The following is a 21,538-nucleotide window of genomic DNA, read 5'->3' on the forward strand; positions in this document are numbered from 1 at the left end:
TTACAAAGGGTGGCATCACCCTAAACAGAAGGACATTGAGGCGCCCAAGGTGTGACACTTACATCTCCTGTCCAACACAACCCACGAGCCGCGTCTGCCCAGTGGCATCACAAGGGACGGCGGCACCCAGAACCGCGACCCCCCCCCCCCCCCCCCCCCAACCCCCTTGTGACGCCACTCTGTCTACATTAAAATATTTTCTGCCACAGTGACAGTGTGAGGATTTCATAATTTCCGAGGTGCGTTTGAGTCAGTGTTCCTTTACTGCTTTTTGGGTTCGGTCATCGGAGCACGTCGGGGTCGTTAACATCATAAGTTTCCGGACCAGAGGATTGCTTTTTTGTCTTACTTGTATTAGAGAATAAATGTTCTGTTTACCTAGGTAATTAAACAGATTGAGACCCGGGTGTTTTAACAAATCTGCCGTATTTAGAAAAGGAGATATAATTGTATAATTTTCCGACTCGTATAATACTAGGCCGTTTACGTTTTAATTCAGGCAAATAACTATTGAAAGAATAAATGCTGTAACTGATCTTTTTCATCGAATACTGAAAGTGCAATAATAATTATACTGTAAATACTACATTAATAAAAAAACGCATGCATTTTTATTGATTTTGATACCTTGTCTCAATTTTTTTTATGCATTTTTGTTTACAAAAAGACGGAGAAGCTTTACCCCCAAAAACATTTTCTTGGTCTTTTTAAACTGTCTCTAAAGTAAATTCTACATTATTATGCTAGATTTTAAGTAAACAAACATGAGAAATTTCGGCCTTTTAGCAGATGAACATGTTTACCAGATAAGACTGGTGAAATAAAATTAGAGTAATAAAATCAACGGTGCAGCAAGCTCCTGACGTCTAACTCCTGGTTAGCTAAGTTGGTAGCGCGCTCCACTGGAAATGGAGCAATCCGTGCGTCAACGCCAAAGCCAGGCTTTTTTTTTTTTTGCACGCACCAGTCATCTAGCTGTGTTTGGTGTTTATCCTTTGTCCTCCTTGTTCCCCTCTGCATGGATTATAATCGTTTATTAAAAGCTTCTTTTCTTACAGGCGTTGGCTTGAAATTCGGTGGCAACAGTGGTGTCAATTTCCTCGTAATTCAAGTTCATTATGCAGACACTACTTCGTTTCAGGGTGAGTTACTCCTTCGTTTTGTTTGTAAACTCATTGGTATTTAAAAAAAAAATTATTTATATTGTTTGACTCGAGAAAATAGGAAATAGAAATAGGAGAAAGGATAGGTTTGGAAGGGATTCCCTTCCAAACCTATCCTTTACTTGCAGTGACGACAATATTACGGCCTTCCTGGGGGCCAGAGCTACCAAATGAGCTATGCTAAGAGCTCCGGCACCCCATTCCCCGATTCACTTGTGGGCGACGCCATTTTTGTGCACCTTTGTGGAGAGCGGGCTCAATAAGCTACTTACAAAAATCCCTGCACACTGCGCGCGTTGCATCATGCGACCTCTTTGGCCATGAAGAGGAGTGGCATGTTTTTGATTACGATTGTACCGTTGACGAAGTAGGGCATCTCAGAACTGCATGAAGATAAAGTTAGCGCTTGCTTGCATTGCACCCATTCATCTTTGTGAGAGCCCCCTTTGAAACACGGACCTCCTGCGGTCGTAAAGACCTGCCTAGACTTAGAAGGACTAGGAGTATGGCCTGCCGCGTTCCATACCTTTGTGGCAGTCTGGCTACAACTCCAGAGTGTGACATGACCTTTCCGGGTCGCGGATCATTTAAGACGCCTGATAGACTGAGATGATGAAACAGGATGATCGGTACAGTACATTTCTTCCTGTGTTTACCTGCGGACAAACTCTGGTACAAATGTTTTCTAGAATTTTTGTTGTTATTGTTAGGCAACACCTGCAGCTTTATACATTTCACGATATTCGAGAATGCATGCACTGGGTTTGGACGTGACGGGACGTGGTGAATTGAGGTTTGCAAATTGAAACCGAAACCGTAGCCAATAGGCGCTGGGCAGGATTTCAGAGCGCGCCACCGTCGGCTGGTCACCAGCGCCACCGTGGTCATATGAGGCAGCACTGGGAAGGCTAAAATTGGCAGCACCGACGGCGTACGCTTGCGAGATGCCGTTTTTATTACTAACTTCGAGCGTTGTGTTGATACTGGTAACTGTTTTCAAAACTTATACGCTAAATATATGTGTACGCGTGTGTGAGTGTGTGGTTCTAGCATACAGAGTTTTAGTAGGTGCCCTTCTCAATAGCTAAAGACAACCCAAAACGCGAATTTGCTGAACAAATTTGAACGTTCAAATATTCCTGCCAAATTTCAGTGAAGCCAAGAAGACAAGGGCATGTTTTCAGGTTGTTTGCGCGCGCCTTTAACATACAAAAGCAAAGAATTCGTCGACTTAGCCACAAAGGTTGAACTAAAGCTCCCCCCTCCCCCCGTCTCATTTTCAATGCAACAAAATGGTGAGTTGGGCCAGTTGGTTCATAATGGGAAAAGTGACTCTGTCAGAAAAAGAGCGTCTATTCTTGGATAAAGAGTGGGCACGTGGAAAATGACGTGGGTGTTTTTTAAAAACGTATATAAGACTATGTTTTTTTCATAAATAAATCTTCAGTTGCGAGTGCGCCTTGTGTCGTCGTCTTCTTACCTTGTCCTAGTCTCTCGGCGCTTGTCTTTTCTCATTTTCAATGATTGAAAGCTGACCTCAATTTGCGGATCAGTTTTTTTCCCGTCCCCCTGTCCTTGTGTTGAAGACGATTGTGGTGTCCGAAACATGTGTTTTTCCTGTGACCTGGTTGTAGTTTGGACGGTGTAGTACGCAGTTGCACGTCGCAAGGTGATACTCCTTCAAATAAACGCCGCACGCATAACCTTTTGTTGTGTTACGTATTTTCTGTTTTATATATATATATATATATATATATATATATCTTGAGTAGACCGTTTGCCTACGGCGGGGATGAAAGTAGAACCGTAGACTAGGTTCAAAATAGAGCAGCAATCAGGCAGCTACGCAAACACGCTAAAGACGCAAGAGACAGTCCGCTATGCAACTGGCGAAGTGGAGGAAACGCTCTCTCCGCTAACTAACTACACTCAAACTCCTCTAAACCTCGCTAAACCTCGGACGCTCTCAAACGTCCGCAAAACCTCGTTCGAGAAAGATGTGTCTGCGAAGCATAGAGCAGTGAGGATGTCAAGAGGTTGTTCTGCCTCTACGAAGTCGTCACATCGAACCGAAAGCCCATGCCGGGCACCGAGCGCATTAATTCCAAATATCGAGTCTAGAAATTCATCCAGAGTAATTGAATGCCAACGAAATGCTTATATTGGACCTTTTACGACATTCATTTATCTATGCCAACGTTGCATTTCCCCGGCCTCGACCGGAACCTACGGAGCTCCACGCGTGCTAGACTTTCGCGGACACTGCACTTCCGCAGCTGCGACAGTCCGGTACGCAACAGTGCGCACAGTTTTGACGTTTGCTCTTCTGCAACGGTTGACAATATTGCTAAAAAAAAAAAAAAAAAAAAAAAAAAAACTCTCGGATCAGCAGCCACGATGTGATGCGTAAACAGCCCAACGAGCAAGCAGGACTGGCGAAAGGGCCTTCCCAGTGTTGCAAATATATTTAGCTAGAGGGCGCGACGCGTCTCACCAAACTTGATTGCCTTTGCTCGTCACTACACCCGCTAGAATAGCTTCGATTTTCCACGAAATCTATCGCTGATCCTTCCGATTCGAAAATGCGACTTTTTGAGCTTTACATGCAGAGTCAAGACACTCAAGTGATATCGGGTGATATCGGGTGATACCGGGTGATACCGGGGGATACAGTTACCGTGTTCCGCGTACTGCGCTACTGGAGCCTTTGAAGCATGCTTTTAAGCGCGCGCCCCGCGGTCTCGGTATCAGCCGGGCGAGCACTTATTAAAAGCATGCTTCAAAGGCTCCGGTAGCGCGGTACGCGGAACACGCTAACGGTTTACTAGAAGTCCCTATCGTTTTGCTCTGTCGCGGACCGTCTCAACATCTCCCCAGAAGACAAACCCGTTTCCTGCGATTTCAGATAAAACTTCAGATAATGGGCAACAATTATCTTAAACACCAAAATGGCTTCTGGACCATACATTTTGTCCAATCAAATTTGCATTTTCTCGGCAAGAGCAAGTAGGATTGGACATCTGCTAGGCGTGATGACGTCACGTTCAAGCAATGTATAATCGAGACAAGGCCTGGGTAGATCCTCTCCTCACTTCACGGAAGAGGGAAAGAATTTCGCGTTTGCTCCCCGTTGTCCCAGCGTGTTTTTGGTATTATTAAGACAGATGCTATTTGATCACTTAAAATATGAGTTATGAAGACGTTTCCACCGCTAAACATTTATTTAGAAATTAGTGTATCATCATCGAATGTATATATATATTTTAGAACCCAGATTCTAAGCGCCCGTTTCCAGGTTGAGCGCCGTCGCCGTCGCCGTAACCGCGCATTGAATCATGGGACATTTCTCATAATGACGTCACACGTTACGTCACGTGTAATGTCACGAGGGTCACGAGCGAGGTCACATGGGAATACCTTCCCCTCCCCCTCCTCCTCGAGAGCTGCGCTCTAATTTGGCGCTACAAAGGATTGTAAACGTCTTTCACTTTTTTCCGACAAAAATAAAGATATAAATATTTACGCACTTTTCACTCTGGTGTTTTCTGACGATTTGTTTCTCTCTACAAAGCTGAGCATGAAGCAATTTAGTTATTTCTTGTATAAAGCGTCTAGATACCCGTTCCGTACGGTATTATTTCATTGAAAATGTCAACCTAATAGCATCTGTGTACCAGAAAATGTGTCTGGAACTCGAGTGGTTGCCTGCCTTCTTGATGCTGTCGATGATCAGAGAATTTTAACAATTCTCACCGCCTCTCAAAACCTTGCAGGCGGCGTTTTATCGTCATATTCACTAGCCTCGTCCATATTTTATTGTACATGTTCAAGTGAAATTTATCGTGCATAATGAATCTTTGTTCACAGTCAAAATCTTGCAATAAAAAAAAGAAGAAAAGGTCGGTGGCCAAGTGGGCTTGCGCACACCAGCTCGGAGCACGCGCTACAGAACCCAGGCATCCTGGGTTCAATGCCCGCCCTGCCGGTTTCGATCCGGAAGGGCATCGTACCGGGGTGCGGTCGTGTATCACTACTGCGTGGTGCACGTTAAAGACCCCAGGCTAGCGGTTGTACTGCACTGGCTCAATTCGACATCTACACCTGAGACACCAGAAGCCCATTCAGACTGACTAGCTTTCAGCTGTATAAACAAACACGCAACACAATTTCTTGTTTTGTTGTTTTCCTAAATGCTTGGTTTTCATTGGCTTTGATTTACGTTTTTGTTTTGCAACAATCGAATATTTTTCCCGGCCTCCTCCTCCCCCCCCCCCCCCCAAACAAAATTATCGTAATAAAAGAAAAAATATATAGCAAACGGGCGCACATTGACATTTAAAAAGTGGTTCCACAGAGATTCTGCTCAAAGTTGTCATTTTTGTTTATGATTTTTCTTCTACTCTCTCTAGCTTAGAGTTGATGCTGTTGGTACATTAATAATAAATGTGATATTAGAAAAATTATGCTTGCCGTAAAATAATATGCAAAAATCGGTGCTTGCACGTAGAAACGGTTTAAATTTTCACCAAATATGTGTGTGAGTCAACGGCTTGAGGGGTGGATGATATGTTGAGAAAGTTCAAATCCCAGCTCTGTTTCTGTTAAAAATAAGAGGGACACCTCTGCGCAGGATTTACTCGCGCCGAGGATTCTGGTTGGCCCGGCTATCGGCAGGTGGTGCGGTAATCGATCAAAAAATACATATAGAAATAGCATCGTATAACTTCACCCTAAAAGCGCAAAAAAGAAAAATTGAGGGGGAACGCAATTCGTGCACATGTGCCGCAAACGCGTTGCTCGGTTGTGTCGTCTGCTTTCATTGACTCGTTGTGTCACCTGGTAACAGCGGCGTCAAACACAACTCTCGACGCGAAATTTCCGTCCGTGTCGAAGCTAAACCTTCCAACCTGGGTTGTTGCTTTCATATATTGCAGAAACGAAAGTACGCCTTGGAATTTCACGAGGTTTCATGCGTCACTAAATTACACCTTTGATGAACGTTTGAGCTTTCTACGGACAGGTGCCGAAGTTTTTAAATCACTTAGTGCTCAGTCTCGTTATCGAAGCATATCATGCTAACGTTCAATTGCTAATAGTTCTAAAGTGGAATACTCTGGCTAGGTAGAAAACGCCAAAACTCACAGATAACACGAAGAAGCGACAGTGAGTGACGTCATCAGCATGGCGGTGTCTCGTAGCCACCACCGATTTGATGGGTCATGGCACCGTGTCACGCGACGACTCTATGGCGTACACTACGTACAAAGGTGTTTCTCTTTGTAATCGTATTGCGACCGAAATCGGTCAGGCTCTTCATATTTTAGGTAACTATTTCCGCATGTTTTGTACAATCCAGATGGAATTACTAGGGACAGTTCAGGGGTCGTGCTCTCCGTGGTTCCCGGCAACGACACAGGGTACGCACTCATTTTTTAAATAATTATTTCACAGTACTATTTAAAATACATATTGGTCATTCATGCATGGGTTTCAATATAGTCCTTGCTGTACTTACATATTCTGAATAACTAATAAAAGAAACATCGGGGTCAGCAATAACGTTATGTATACCCTTGGTCCATGAAGTGGCGTGAAGCACAAGAAACACTCTGTCATCAGTAAAACAACTAGCAGACTCATTAAATATATATATATATTTTTATCATTGTGACATAGACCGACGCGCTGGTTGGTCTATGTCTCAACGCGCGGGCGTTCAAAACCAGGTGCTCGTGAAGTAAAGCATTTGCGCTTGCGCCGTACCAACAGCAGCGCCACGGGTGCAGCGTGACTTCAGAGCCCGTCTGCCTGTTGGTGTCTAAAAGATACAATGCATCGTTGTTCATGTCGTTGCGCTGTTACGCGAAAAACATATCTAGTCTTATCGGTGAGTTTAGTGAACGTTCGTGCTTTTCTTACCTTAGAGTGAAGAGGAGAGCGGGTGTGTATGACTTCGACACCGGCGGAATGATTCCAGCAAACAGTCATGGTGAATGATACTTCGATCCAGACTGGCATGCGTTTAGAAGAGTTTCATTGCGACTAACCAATCAGTGCCGTGCTCTTTCAGGACAACTCGAAGCGGCTTGCCGGATCAACGAAAATGTGACTCTCCATCCATTTGCCTTTCGTGTTCACACTCACGCACTTGGTAAGTGTTGGTGATTGGAAAGGTGCAGAACAAGAACGTGAGATTACACGTATAAATATTGTAGTACTCACCACAGATTACTGTAGACCTAAGATAACAGCCAAAGTTGACAGTTTTATTCTCTGAATACTTAAATGACGCATCACACGCTTGTGCCAGCAATTCCGTGAGCCTAGCACTGTAATCAATGAGCCTTGCAGGGATAGGCACGTTTTGCACTTTTAAGTATTAACTAAATTGTCCTTTCTGCTCACTGTTAGTGCTGCGCAATCATCTAAAGCTCGTCTTTTCAGTTCAAGCAGTTACGTATTTCCAATGGCTTCGACGTCTTGCGGCTTCAGTTCTCTTCTTTTTTTACTTGGTTTAATAGTTTCAAGACTTCATGTCATCTAGTGGCTGGAAATACAGATTCACTTTTAACAAACTAATGGTGGTCATAAAACTCTGCTTCATCAGGCACTGTCACATTTCCACGTCAATGGCAGATGAAAATTGGTTCTTCGATCACCTTACAACTTTGTATTGGCTTGTTTGAGTTACTATATGTAGTGTGAACAGAAGAACTTATCAGTGCAAAGCGGCGAGCCATTAACGCCTCAATTAAATTTAAACCATCGAATGCCTTTAGAGCCAAACTTGTGCCTAGAGATCGATATAGCCACACTCCGAAATAAACGCTTACGCAGCTGTTGTATCTAACTCGTGCGTACTGACGTCTTGTAAGTACAGGCCTCATGTACCATCCGCTTGGTATAGTGCCTTTCACTTTATTCATCAGCCTCAAAAATGTCCTCACCATAGCTGGGCAAAGATGCCATACACTGAGATGATGATAATAATCAAGGTTACCAGACTGAATTTTGAAAAGGGTCTATTTCACAATAAACTTGCCTCGTTTGTACATAGATACACTGTTTGGGATAACAAGCAATCGCCACTTTAAGGGGGGGATGCTGGTCTTTAACTTTGTTTTCGTTCATCGTGCTGAAATTTGGCATGCCGATGTATTTATTCCTCAGTGATGATTTCAAATAAACAATTAGTTTTGAGATAGCTTTACTAGATCCTGAGTTATCAATAAATTTGCAATTTTAATTAGGTCCTCCTTTCGGGTCCTTAGCGTAAAATGCTTTTGAATATATCAGATTTTTTTATAGAATTTCCTTCACTAAGACATACTTCGCGCGGTGATGCTATTTTTGTTGCTTTATATGTCATTAAATAATTTAAATTGATTAGCCTCAAAAATATATAGCCTCCCGTTTCGTGCAACTTGATTTCAAATGTTTTTTTAGAAATGTAATATTAATGAATCAGGCTTAAAATAGCATCACCGCACAAAGCATGTCTTGGTGAATGCATCTCTATAAGAGTTTTTAGTATATTCTGAAGAATTTTACGCTAACGACCCGTATGAGGGACCTAATTAAAATTACAAATTCATTGATAACCAAGGATCTAGTAAAGCTATCTAGAAACGAATTGCTTATTTGAAATGATCATTACAAATTTAATTCCAAATTTCAGCACGATAAACGAAATAAAAAAAGTTAAAAACCAGCATCACCCTTAAAGCGGCGATTGCTTGTTCGCGCTATCAGTGTCTATCTCTGTACAAACGACGCAATTTTATTGTGAAACAAACCCCTTTTAAAAAAATTTGTGCGTATTCTATGTAAAAAAAAAAAAAAAAATCTGTCAGGCATGACCAAAACAGAATGACAGCTTTCAAGCCATAAAGTGTTTTATCAGCCGAATTCTATAAACAAACCGTCACGTTACGTTCCAGCGCCAGATTTCAGCGTTATATCTTACATGGATGAAGAAAGAATAAAACAATTAAAACAGGGACAACACAACCACATCTTTCACCATGAATCATGAAAGATGTGGTTGTGTTGTCCCTGTTTTAATTGTTTTATTCTTTCTTCATCCATGACATAAACCAACGCGCTCTTCTCCCAAGTATATCTTACACGGTCATATATCTAGGGTTCGGAGTTTTCGATTTAAACCGATAAAAGTACGCCGAATTCATTTTCGGAAATTCGGTGTTAACCGAAAAATGTCAGTTTGTAGGTTCGGCGTTATCAGTTTAAACCGATGAAAACCGATAAAAGTATGTCTAATCCATTTTCTAAAATTCGGTTTTAAACGAAAAAAGTATGTCTAATTCGTTTTCTAAAATTCGGTTTTAAACGAAAAAAGTCAGTTTTTCAGGGCCGCGTCGAGGTGGGTTGGGGAAGGAAGGGGCGGGCAGAGAGAGAGGGCTTTTCAAGGTTTGACATTGTGTGACACCTTCATGATTGCCCTCTTACAAGATTCGACATACAACAAAAGACTTCAAGGTAAACGTGTGGCAGCCCTCTGCCTGGTTAGGAATAGACATGAAGCGAAAAATAGGGACTCTAACCAAACATTTTAATAAACATTTATTGTTTATTAAAATTTTTGGTTAGAGTCCCTATTTTTCGCTTCATGTAACAAAAGAGGTCTTGGATTGGTTTTCACAAGCCATCTGTGTCCTTTCTGTGATCGGGCTTATGGCGCGTTCACACTGGAAGCGGATCCGCGTTCGCGAAGCGGACCCGCGCGTTCTCAACCGCAAAGCGGATAGGATCGAGCGGTTGGAGCGCGTTTTTGCCAACCGCTTCGGGACCGATTTCTCTCAACCGCTTTCACGAACCGCAAAGCGGCAACCAATCACAACGCGACGCTGACGTGACGTCAGTGACTTTCGAAACAAGATGGCACCTGTCGCTGGTGAGGCGTCCAAGGCGCTGTAGTCCTAGCGCTGTAGCCTGAGCTTTCGACAAATCAACGGAGAAACTTGATGCTCACGTCCGTCACTTGAATCCGCCGCGAAAAGAATCGACTCAAAATTTTAACGGGCTTCGCACCGGTGATTTGGTTCGGGTAAGAGTTTGTTTATTATTCCGGGTGCCGCAGCCCAAGCTCGCTGCCTTGTTAATCTCTGCCTGCAGAACGTCGGAACACGCCCCTGATCGATCGAAATGTCAGCCTTTCTACCCACTAGGATAGTCGCGTGAACTATTGAAAGCTGTCGACACCGTGCATGACCACCATGAAGGCCGATAAAGACGTCGTGAGCCTGATTGCGTAGCCAACGCACTACCACGGAGGGGGCAGGGTACCTGCGCTAGCTCGACCTGTAACGCTTTTTCCTGCTAACAAAATAAATAAAGGGAACCTAATCAAGGAATAAAGTGTACGTACCAGACAATGCAGAGGTAATCCATACGGCGTTTATTTGAACTTAATGTCAAACAAACAGTAAACTCGATTGACGAGCGAGTGACGAGAGGCGAGTCCGCCACCAACGAAGCCACGACCGGCTAGCACCGAACACATTCCCCCGCACCACGGTCCACCCCACCGCTCACAACTTCGAAAATGATAAGAGCGAACAACGAGGGGGGGGAAACTGGCCCTCTATCCCGAAAACAAAGTCAGCTATTCATGCGGGAAGGGTCCACTTCGAAGAAAAGGTCGGGGGCATCCTGTTCTGAGTCAGCAAGGCGCGCTGGGCTTTGCTTGTGGGCGAAGTCGAGGGAATCACAGGCGAGTTTGGCGGGCCTAAAGTGGCGGGCCCATGCTTCTTTTTTCGCTGCCTGAACTCGTAATGCGCGCGAACATCCCGGAGAAAAATATTCCGAGTGCCGAAATAGCAAAACTTTGGCTTTGAATGTTGAATTAAAATGGATTTTGGATTGTAAAACAGGGTTGCCAAACGCAAGTCTCAAAAGATCACGTGGGATCGCCGAGAAACCGCCAACCGCCTCTCGGTGTGTCTGAACGGGGTCGCTCGCGAACCGCATCCGCGACCGCTTCGCGAACGCGGATCCGCTTCCAGTGTGAATGCGCCATTAGTGTGTCAAGTTCCCGGTCCAAAAAAAAAAAAAAAAAGTTCGGATGTGGGCTAGTATAAGGTTTTTCACTTCATGCACCTCAGAGGACATCGAGGAAAGCCGCTAATACCTTTTTCAACACCCTCTCTCAAACTTCCCTGTAATTGAGAACATAAATACAATAGTTTTTTTTTTTTTTTTTGTCATTCCGTTGGTTCTTGTACGGCCGTCACTTCAGACGGTCGCGTCGTCAGAATGGGAAGGAAAAAGAAGCGCGCTGAAGATTCTGCCCGCGAATTCCGCAATTTCGAGGTGTGTCCTGACGGAAGTTGTAGCGGAGACCACGTATGTATATGTGTCGTTATTCTTAGAGTGATCACAAATATCACAGCTACAAGGATCATCTGATCCGGTGTCCGATAGTTTTTCTTTCATATTCGCCGAAAAAAAAAAGGTAAACTTTTTTGGGAATAAATATACGCTAAAAAAACACCGAAACATGAATTTTAAAATGAACATTAAAAAAAGTACGCCGAATTTCGAAAAAATAAAAGCCGAAAACGCGGAACCTACATATATCTATGAAGTTCACAAGCGCATAAGACCCGTAGGAACGTAGTTATGTAAGGGTGCCATATGACAATATAACGTTACGTGACTCTGCGAGTCACAATGCCATGGCGTCACGTGACGTCACGCGACGGCATGACATTTTGTGAGTCACAAGGTTACGTGATCTCCTGACATCGCGTGAATCATGCACAAAACATCTGCCCAGTTTTTTGAAACCCTGATTTTCTTTTAAGATTCAAAAGGCCATCATTGAAACTAGCAGTCGTGTAGAAAGTCTTTATTTACGCCACTAACCTAAGCAGTAAACATGATTACCACCAATAGTGGCTTTCGGAGTATAATGCGTAAAATGCTGAAATTGTGTTCGCGCTTATAATGTCACGTACTGTATGTAAGCATCGAGTTGAGGAGTTCGCACGTTATTTTGAGAAAATTTTGGAACTTACAGTAATTTAATATGATTTTTTTTATGTTTCCAGGAAAGGCAGTGACTGGTTACGTTGTTAGAAATGGGAACTGGACTAATGTCGGTAAACACGATCCTCTCGAACCACAGGCAAGTTTGTTATATATTTTTTTTTTAATTTTTCGCCAGCAAACACATATATGTTAAAAGCCCATTAGGTTTGGTAATTTCTACTGTGGCTAGCTTAAAGGGAAGCTACGGAGCTTCTTGGAAAAAATGAGTTAGAAGTGAATTCTAGAGTATTTTTACCCCGTGAGCCCGAATACCTAAACCATTTGCTGCGTAAGTATTCTTAAACGCGAGAAAAATGCGAAAGACAGCCGCTGTCCGTGACGTCATCGACGGCTCTTTTGGCTGCCCAAGGCTAGGGAGGCGGGGCTTCAGTCCTATTTTGAAATCGCTCGTATGGCTCTCCGGCGCGTCGCATTGAAATACAATTTTGATATCTGTTAATCTAAAGGCCAAATGAACGCAATTCAAGTGTTTTTTCTCAAATGTAGAAGTGCCCCATCTTCCCTTTAATTATGCCGCCACCGTGATGATAAATTTCGCGTCTCACGACTACAGAACTTGTTTTATGTTATTTGTCTTCTAGCGTTGGCTTGAAATTGTTTGTGTGTTCTGTGTGGTTATAAATATTCTGTTCAGTGGTCTTCGCGCTTTGTAAAAGCGCAGTGCATGGACGAACTATAGCGAGCAGTTTTAATATGAATGTGGTATTTAAATTTGTTGTCTGGTTTGCATTTGTTTTCAGTGGTGAAGCTCATTTCTGAGATTAAAGATGAATGAAGACATTCGGTGAAATAGGGATCGCGGGGGTCCTTTTGGGATTATCGGAGCTCGCCACGTTTGACAGGGATTTACTGGTGCCTCTCGGCTCCAACATTTGGCTTGTGCATTCCGTTGCGATGTTTGAACTTTACTTTGGTGATTATGTCGTCTTTGTAGTTTTGTGAAAGCATATTGATAGTGAGCCACACATATTTATAAGAACCGCTGGGCCTACCGTATTTACTCGAGTAATAGCCGCACTATTAACGAACAAGGCCCTTGCGTCTGCTTTCCCACAGAACACATATAGAACCAATGATTGCTTTGCGCATAAATAACATAGCCAATAACCAGATCGAAAATACGATTCTCCATGCAAATTCAATCTTCAAAGATGGTATCTTGGCACGAAGACGTTATCTCTGTCCTGTAAATAGCTGAAATCATGCTGTCGAACGCGGTGATTGGCAATCTGCGCACTCCACGGAAAAGCGAACCCTCGGGCTTTCATCATAAACAGTGCGGCTATCATACCTCGGCAAACCTCACTCATGAGGGCCCTCACTCACCCTCACTCACCCTCATCTTCACAGGTGAGGTGAGGGTGAGTGAGTTTCTGAACCAGGAAAATTCATGAGTGTGAGGGTGAGTGAGGGACGTGAGTGCTGTGAGGGCGGTGAGGGCCGTGAGGGCGGTGAGGGCCGTGAGGGCGGTGAGGGCCGTGAGGGCCGTGAGGTTCGTGAGGGCCGTGAGGGCCGTGAGGGCGGTGAGGGCCGTGAGGGCGGTGAGGGCCCTGAGGGCCGTGAGGGCCATGAGGGCGGTGAGGGCGGTAAGGGGTATGAGGGCGGTGAGTGGCGTGAGGGCCGTGAGTGTGTGAGTGGTGTGAGGGCGGTGAGTGCTTGAGGGGTGTGAGGGCCATGAGTGCGTGAGGGCAGTGAGTGGCATGAGAGGCGTGAGGGCCATGAGGGCCGTGAGGGCGGTGAGCGCATGAGGTGTGTGAGGGCCATGAGTGCGTGAGTGCGGTGAGTGCGTGAGGCCCCCTTCAGATCGAGCATCTTTCTCAGCAATTTTGGTGTTAATGGCGGGTTGTTCTCTAGTTTTCCCTAGATCGACACGAATTGCTGAGATCGGGTCCGGCTCGAAATAAGCAAGCAACCCGGAGCAATTCGAATGCGTTTGACGCGGCTGCATCCAATCAGGGACGCAAAATTTTCACGTGATACCTCGTGCCGGTGATGATGACATCGAAAGATTTGGTTCTGGTTTGAAATAAATCATTTTTTTGGAAATAAACTGTTTCAGAAAGGTGCATTGGTATTCTTAACGAGATTTAAATGCATAAAAACACGTTTATAACGCGTAATTGTGTCTAAATAGTGCAAGAAAAATAAAATTTTATGATGACGATGGCAAATTGCAGCAATTGGTTGCCGCGTGTGATCGCGGGCGGCCCGTGTTGCTGGTGTTGCGACGTAAAGTTTCTGGGCGAATTTGCCCCATCTGAAGCTGGCCTGAGTGGCGTGAGGGCCATCAGTGCGTGAGGGGCGTGAGGGGTGTGAGGGCCACAAGGGCGGTGAGGCGCGTGAGGGCGGTGAGTGGCGTGAGGACGGTGAGTGGCGTGAGGACGGTGAGTGGCGTGAGGGCGGTGAGTGGCGTGAGGGCGGTGAGTGGCGGGAAGGCGGTGAGTGGCGTGAGGGCCGTGAGGGCCGTGAGGGCCGTGAGGGCCGTGAGGGCGGTGAGGGCGGTGAGGGCGGTGAGGGCCGTGAGGGCGGTGAGTGGCGTGAGGGCCATGAGTGAGTGAGGGGCGTGAGGGGCGTGAGGGCCGTGAGGGCCGTGAGGGCTGTGAGGTTCAGTGAGGGTGAGTGAAGGGCTGAAGGTGAGTGTGACTGTGAGGGTGAGGGTGAGTGAGGTGCTGAAGGTGAGTGTAGCTGTGAGGGTGAGTGAGGGGCTTAGGTGAGTGTGGCTGTGAGGGTGAGCGTGAGTGAGGGCGACCTAAAATGCCGACCTCTGGCGGCTATTACTCGAGTAAATACGGTAGTAGTGCAATCATGTCCATTGCTTGCTTTGGTGTCTTCGAAAATTGAAAAAAAGCTTGAGAATATGAATAACGGTATTAGTGCTTCCGCGGATATGCATGGCACTTTCATTTTAAGAGCATAAAGTGCTTCACGCAACTACTGTTTTTAAATCGATAACCTATTTTTGCAGATGTTTTATCCTGCGAAGAAAGGCTTGACAATTGTGAAGGGAGATATTCTGGTAGGTGTTACACATTCAACATAATTAGTTAAATAATATTAATCTCAGTAATTAATTGTTAATTCCAGGACCATCTGAGACGAAAACCTAATAAACTAAGTTGCTTATGAGCAGGAAGCAAACAGACATGTTTGAAAACGGACCTTCAATAACCCATAAAATATCGTCTTTTTTTAATTCAGACTGAATGAAGGAGAGGCTTTTCCTCAAGTAAAAACACAATCAAAGTTTGTTTATATTGTGTTGATTTAAAATTGTCATTTGATTTACCGCGGTTGGGGAGTCCTTTATTACGCTGTACAACCTATTCCTAAAGTGCTGCATACCCGCAAATTTTTCGCAAATATCCTCTCGTATCTGTGATGCAGCCTGTGGATGCAATGGAACATTATTTAATGATTGCAGATAGCGTATTTTATGCAAACATATTTTTTAATGGACCCGGGTATACTGGAGACTCCACAGTTTGTACCTTGGAGGTACATGCTTACGTATATACTGAAATCCACAATGCTGCAGTTACCCAGGCTAAAATTATATACAACCATAATTCCATTAGCCATGGTGAAGGTTAAGAGGGAAAAAAGCTACAGTGTCTAGTTTGACTATAGTCCTCGGGCCGCTACAATGGTCAGCGGTAAGCGTACAGAAAAAGCACAAAACACAACATACACATAAATAAAGAACTGAAATTCCCTTGTGTACAAACAGAAAAAACTAACTGAAAATATACAGAATCACTGTGCCAAAGTTAAGAAAAGCGAAAACAATATAGTCCCGCGGGAGAAATGTTTTGAGTAATGTTTCTACGACGTATAGGACGACGTCGAGGACGACGTTTTAGAGATCGACGCCATGTGCGGCGTCTAGGATGACCTCTACGACGTCTAGGATGACGTCGAGAACGGCGTCTAGGACGGCGTCGAGAGTGATGTCCTAGAGGACGACATCAAGAACGACGTCCAAAACGACCTCTAGTACGACCTTAAGGTCGACGTCTAGGGTGACGTCGAGAGCGACGCATAGAGGGCGACGTCTAGGACGAAGTCGTGAACGACGCCTAGAGGAGGACACTTAAGGAGGCTTTGGCGCATTTTCGTGGGCGGCCACGTTTGCATTCGAAAGCCGCCTTAGATGTAGACGCTGCTGCCGATGTCGAGGCCGTAGATGTAGACGCGGTCGCCTCACAGTCCATCGCACGAAGCACACACCGAGCACAGATGACGACCGAAGCGCAGCTTTTGCACACGGCGTTCCGGCGGTGACATCACGCTCACGCACTAAAGCGTGAGCGGCGCGTGCTTGATGACGTATTTTATGGCCATCTTTCGGGCGCAACGACGCCGCTTTTTTTGCGTAATGGGACAAGTAACGTCGTCCTAATGGTCTAGGACTGCCTCTATGACGACCTCTACACTCTAAAGAAAAGCCCGTGCGTCTGCTTTCTCGTACAACACTCGGAGAGCCAATCACCGCCACTTACGGAGGCAGCTCAGCGAATGTCAATGCCGAGACATATGTATAGACCAAAAAACGCAGACTGAGTTGTGACATTAAGCAATGCAAGCGTGACGTTTTGCATTGCGTAATGTCACAACTCAGACTGCGTTTTTTTTTTTTTTTTTTTTTTTTGTCTAAACATACGTTTCGGCATTGTCAATCGCTGAGCTGCCTCCGTAAGTGGCGGTGATTGGCTCTCTGAGTGTTGTGCGTGGAAGTAGACGCGCAAACCTTTTTTAGAGTGCAGAACATCCTCAAGGACGACGCCAAGGACAGCGTCGTCCTTGAGCATACGATTGAGAGGCGCGTGCTGCTCAATCGCATATTTATGGCCATATACGCCACTTTTTCGCTCAATGGGACAAATAAGGCCTTAGAAAAACAGTATGTCAAGCACAAACATGTAAGCGCGAATCTTTAAAGGTTAGACTCACAAAGTCAATATTAGTAACACGCAAGAAATAATACTTAGCAAACATGGGAAAGTCACCATTTGGGAGTCTTAATAATTGGTTGTTGAACTACCCGATGTGATGTATAGGATGCTAGTCTCGTTAAATTGTTCTCATACAGGAAAGTGCTTTGTTTAATTGTTATTGAAAGAAATGTTACGTTTTCTTAGCTCTACACTTTGTCTCCTTCGGCACAATATACTCTTCTGCTTACAGAAAGCGATCTGCCGATAGCCCCATTGCCCCCTTTTGATTGAGGACCCCTAATATATTTTTTTTAATCCGATGCTATATAGTTTGACTTGAGTTATGCTTTCGGTAGAACTTATTCTCTCTAAGATTGGTTGGCATCATTGTTTTTGCACAATGCCGAAATATTTAAAGGTCCGCGATATGTGTCAATTAGCAATGGGAAGGTTTATTTCGTTCAAACACACGTGCATTCAAAACGTTGCTAAAGGTCTCAAATGTAAAAATAAAAATTATCCCACGCAAAATTTGGCAAATGTGACTACAACTAAAGCCAGCGTTTGAGGATGCAAATGCGAAATCGGGATTCTCGGGTCGGATACAGATGTCCCAAATTAATATTTGCGCAGAATTTTATGTTACATCATTCTGTTAACAAAAAAGATAAACAAACTGAATTTTTATGCGGACGTACTTAAAAGTTTAAAATACCTAACTTTTAAAACTTCAAATATTCATTAAATTGTCTTACAAAAAAGCCCATAGGAACAATTTCTTGAAATGTGAAAGCTGTCTTATAATACTTGTGCGACTTTCATAACTAGGCTCCTTCCAACGTACCAGTTAGCACATATCTTTGTGATGCCAATATTTACTCTTTCTTTATAATATATAGGGAAAATATCAACATTGCTCATTCTGTTTTTATTTTTTTCAGGCTGTGCGTTGCACGTTGAAGAACTTCAGAAACAGAGATACTTATGTTGGGTGAGGTTATTTACAAGCTGTGTTAACATGTTCGACTGCAGCACAACCACTGCTTTGAAAACTTTGCTGTGTTTTCTATTTTCACCTTCAATTACACTTTGACAAATGACTTATGCGCATTTATATGGTGCGAATCGCACGTACGAATAGTAACCTTAACAAAAAGCGCGCATTGCAAATCACTTGACCTGGATCACACCGTCACCGTGTACAGTATTTCTCGAATTTACTGTGGCAATAAATTTAAACGACATCATTATTAGTGCAAGTTTATAAAATAAAGGCATTCTTTAAATATTATCTCAGTTGATAAAGTTAGAAAACCAAATTTTATTCATACATGATTTGGCAAGTCAAGGCCGCCTTTTCTATTCATTTAGATTAATATTGTAAGACGAACCTTTGTGTAAACATCGTTGTTAAAACACAATTGGCTCCGTTATCTCAAATGTTTCACAAGCAGATACGTAAAGGCTGGCTCACCCATTTTTGTTTGAGGATGGTCTAGTACGTGGCGCTCGCGTCTAACCGCTTAGGACGAGAGAGCACAATGGCCCCGGGGCATTTATCTGGTATGAATGTTTTTCACTATTTGGTGCGAAACCTTCCTGAGCGCATTTTGTTTCGCACTATTTGCGAAGTAAAATCTACGCACTATTTATGATTAAGGGTCACTTATAACTAGGGTTCCGTGTTTCCGGTATATACCGATAAATACCGATAACTAACCCCCGAGGCATCTTTTTTTAATCGATAAAAAACGAAAAACACCGAATTCAAGTTGCGGAAAAAGCTTTGCTGCGGAAAAAGCTTTGCGGAAAGAACCTTCTAGCCCACTTTCTTTTCTCGTTGACCCGGAACACAGCCCCACTGAACTGTCCTTGGGGTCCTCCCTTTCTTTTGAAACAATGTTTCAAAAGAAAGGGACGACCTTTTTTTTTTAGCACCCTTACCTTCCCTTTTCTTTTTTAGCACAACGGTTTTCAAGTCTTTTGTCCAGGCATAGGTTTCCTGGTATATGCGAGAAAGAAGAGAAAGGAAGGTCGAAGAGGGGCGGGGGGGAAGGGGGGAGGGCAATCGGGCCCACGGATTGCCCTCTGGAGACCACGGATTGCGTCCTTGCATTGGCAGCTTCCGGAGAGCCCACAGCAAGGAGGCCAGTCTTGTTAAAAGCTTCTGTTGATTTTCTTGCCATCCCCGCTTCAAGCGCAAACGTGGAGCGTGCATTTTCTGTACTGCGTTTCCTTAGCCGCAAGGAACGTGCTCCGATGACTGACAAGTCTCTGACAATGTGCATGTCACTTTTTTTTTTAAAGTTTAAGTTTTAATATCATGCTTCTGAAAGCGTCACGCTTTCTGTTGTTTTCATATATATGTGCATTGTGTAACGTGTTTGGTGTATGTACAATAAACGTGTGTAATGTGAGGTGTGCCATCGTTTTTCTAGTAATTATGCAGTCGCTTTGCAACACAAGCCCCGATAATCACCGATTCCTTTCCAGCATTGAAATTAAGCACCGAAAAACACCGATTCTAAGGAAAAAAATAAACACCGATAAATAACCCCCGAATCTGAAGAAAAATATATACCGAAAACGCGGAACCCTACTTATAACCTGCTCAGATTTTCTTCAAACACACCGTCAAAGAATTATACGTAAAACATGCGAAGATCGAAGTGCTCCCAGGACTATCCGATAGGTGGCACCAGTCAGTGTATTCTCTCGTCGTGAGCGGTCGCAGGCGGTTGCAACGCAGTTGATCACGCGCAAAAATAAATATGTGAATCACCCTTAGCTTGCCTTAATCACATTACTTTGTGCCTAATTGTGCCGGCTGCCTTTCTTTTACGTTTCGAAGTATTCAAACTGCTGCCGTTCCTTTGAAGCTGCTGTGTATCGAAACGGTATAATGTTCACGATCTCACTACATTTGTGCGCAGGCCTACGTCGGAAGATGAGATGTGCAACTTTTACATGATGTACTACACGGATGGAGACAAGATTCTAGAAGACAACTTGTGCTACTCCAAAGGATCCCCTACTTACTATTGGAAGACAGATCCGATGCTGAAAGACCACGTCACTCCTGAAGTCGATGAAGATGCCAGTACTCTCGATTGATATAACACTCTCAGCGTCCGCATTTAGGTGAAACCACAGATGCCATCCAAGCCAGAGAGAAATATTGATTGGCAATCCCCAAGTGCTTTTTAGCACTTGGGGATCGTGCTGCCGAAATATGCTACCCTAAAAGTAAAGACTACCACGTTTATTCCTGACGATATTGGATGTCCTAATTCTAAAAGTCGCAAGTATAAAAAACCTAATAATATTAAACATTTTATATGTATGAATGAGCTGCGCCTCGAGTCACTGAAAGCCTAAAAACCGCAGAGCACGGCAAGTTCCCGACATTTCTTTAGCGTTCCACAGCCTATCAGGTTCCGGTATTGGCCATTAAGAAGATTGAAGAACCAATCACGAAGTAAGAAGGGTCAACATGAAAGGTCATGGCCTGTATTTCTTATGCCGGTAGTGACTACAGTATCAAGCAATTGAAATACTGAAGTTGAAGGAATCTTTTCATTTCAGTTTTATTTCTATCTTTTTCTATGGTATATTCAGTTTTTTTCTATGGTATATTCAGTTTTTTTTCTATCTATTTCTATGGTATATTTTTCGAGGGCAAAAATAATGTGCTGGCATGGTGATAGCCTCCAGTATGTCACAAGTATATATTTTACGATAAAAATATATATATATATATTATGACCATTATGGGGCTCCCCGGCGTTTTGCTAAACAAATATAAGAAAAAATCTCAGTTAAAGCAAGTAGGCAGGCGAGCTGGTTAAGGATGGACATAGTAACCCTCGAGCGAAGGGACACAAAAGGGACGGACGTACATAAAACTCCGACTCGAAACTCAAAGTTTCGTGCCTGTCTGTCCCTCTTTTGTCCACTCGCTCCAGGGTTACTATCTCCATTTAAATCGTATGTTGCATTTTATTTCGAAATTTCGCATTACGAAAATAATTTCTGGGCTGTAGTCAATGTAGCAAACTTGAAATAATTACTGGCTTTCAGACATCCATAAAGTAGATACTCCTGGTAGAGGAAACTCGTTAACTCGAAGAAAGAAGCGGATCTTTTGTTTGCAGCGACGGCCAGAACCGCACCTTTCTTGGAGAATCAAGACACGGCTGTATCCCGGCCCGAAGTAGAGTGCACTCGGGTGATCGCCCCCCCCCCCCCCCTTCTTACTATTTGCTGTTTAGGGGGAACCCATGGCGCTCCTAAAAAGCGAAACAAAAGTATTCAAACGAAGCGGACGGGTCTTATCTGAACTAAACCAACACCATCCAGAATAATGAA

The 21,538-nt window shown here is 43.9% G+C and overlaps 1 protein-coding gene across 1 annotated transcript in view; it reads left to right on the forward strand.

The window, feature by feature from the left end:
* LOC120838572 (peptidylglycine alpha-hydroxylating monooxygenase-like) overlaps window positions 1–20,458 on the forward strand; it is a 41,395-nt gene extending 20,937 nt beyond the window's left edge. The window contains exons 4-11 of the mRNA XM_042289105.1: window positions 1,059–1,142; window positions 6,520–6,580; window positions 7,088–7,152; window positions 7,234–7,314; window positions 12,236–12,312; window positions 15,202–15,252; window positions 18,112–18,161; window positions 20,104–20,458. Coding sequence (XP_042145039.1) covers window positions 1,059–1,142; window positions 6,520–6,580; window positions 7,088–7,152; window positions 7,234–7,314; window positions 12,236–12,312; window positions 15,202–15,252; window positions 18,112–18,161; window positions 20,104–20,284 — 650 coding nt within the window. The 3' untranslated portion in view covers window positions 20,285–20,458. The remainder of the gene's footprint in view (window positions 1–1,058; window positions 1,143–6,519; window positions 6,581–7,087; window positions 7,153–7,233; window positions 7,315–12,235; window positions 12,313–15,201; window positions 15,253–18,111; window positions 18,162–20,103) is intronic.
* Window positions 20,459–21,538: the final 1,080 nt, after the last annotated feature.

This window comes from Ixodes scapularis, unplaced genomic scaffold (genome assembly GCF_016920785.2).
Source record: "Ixodes scapularis isolate PalLabHiFi unplaced genomic scaffold, ASM1692078v2 PGA_scaffold11__112_contigs__length_91849675, whole genome shotgun sequence".
NCBI classification, from domain to species: Eukaryota; Metazoa; Arthropoda; class Arachnida; order Ixodida; family Ixodidae; genus Ixodes; species Ixodes scapularis.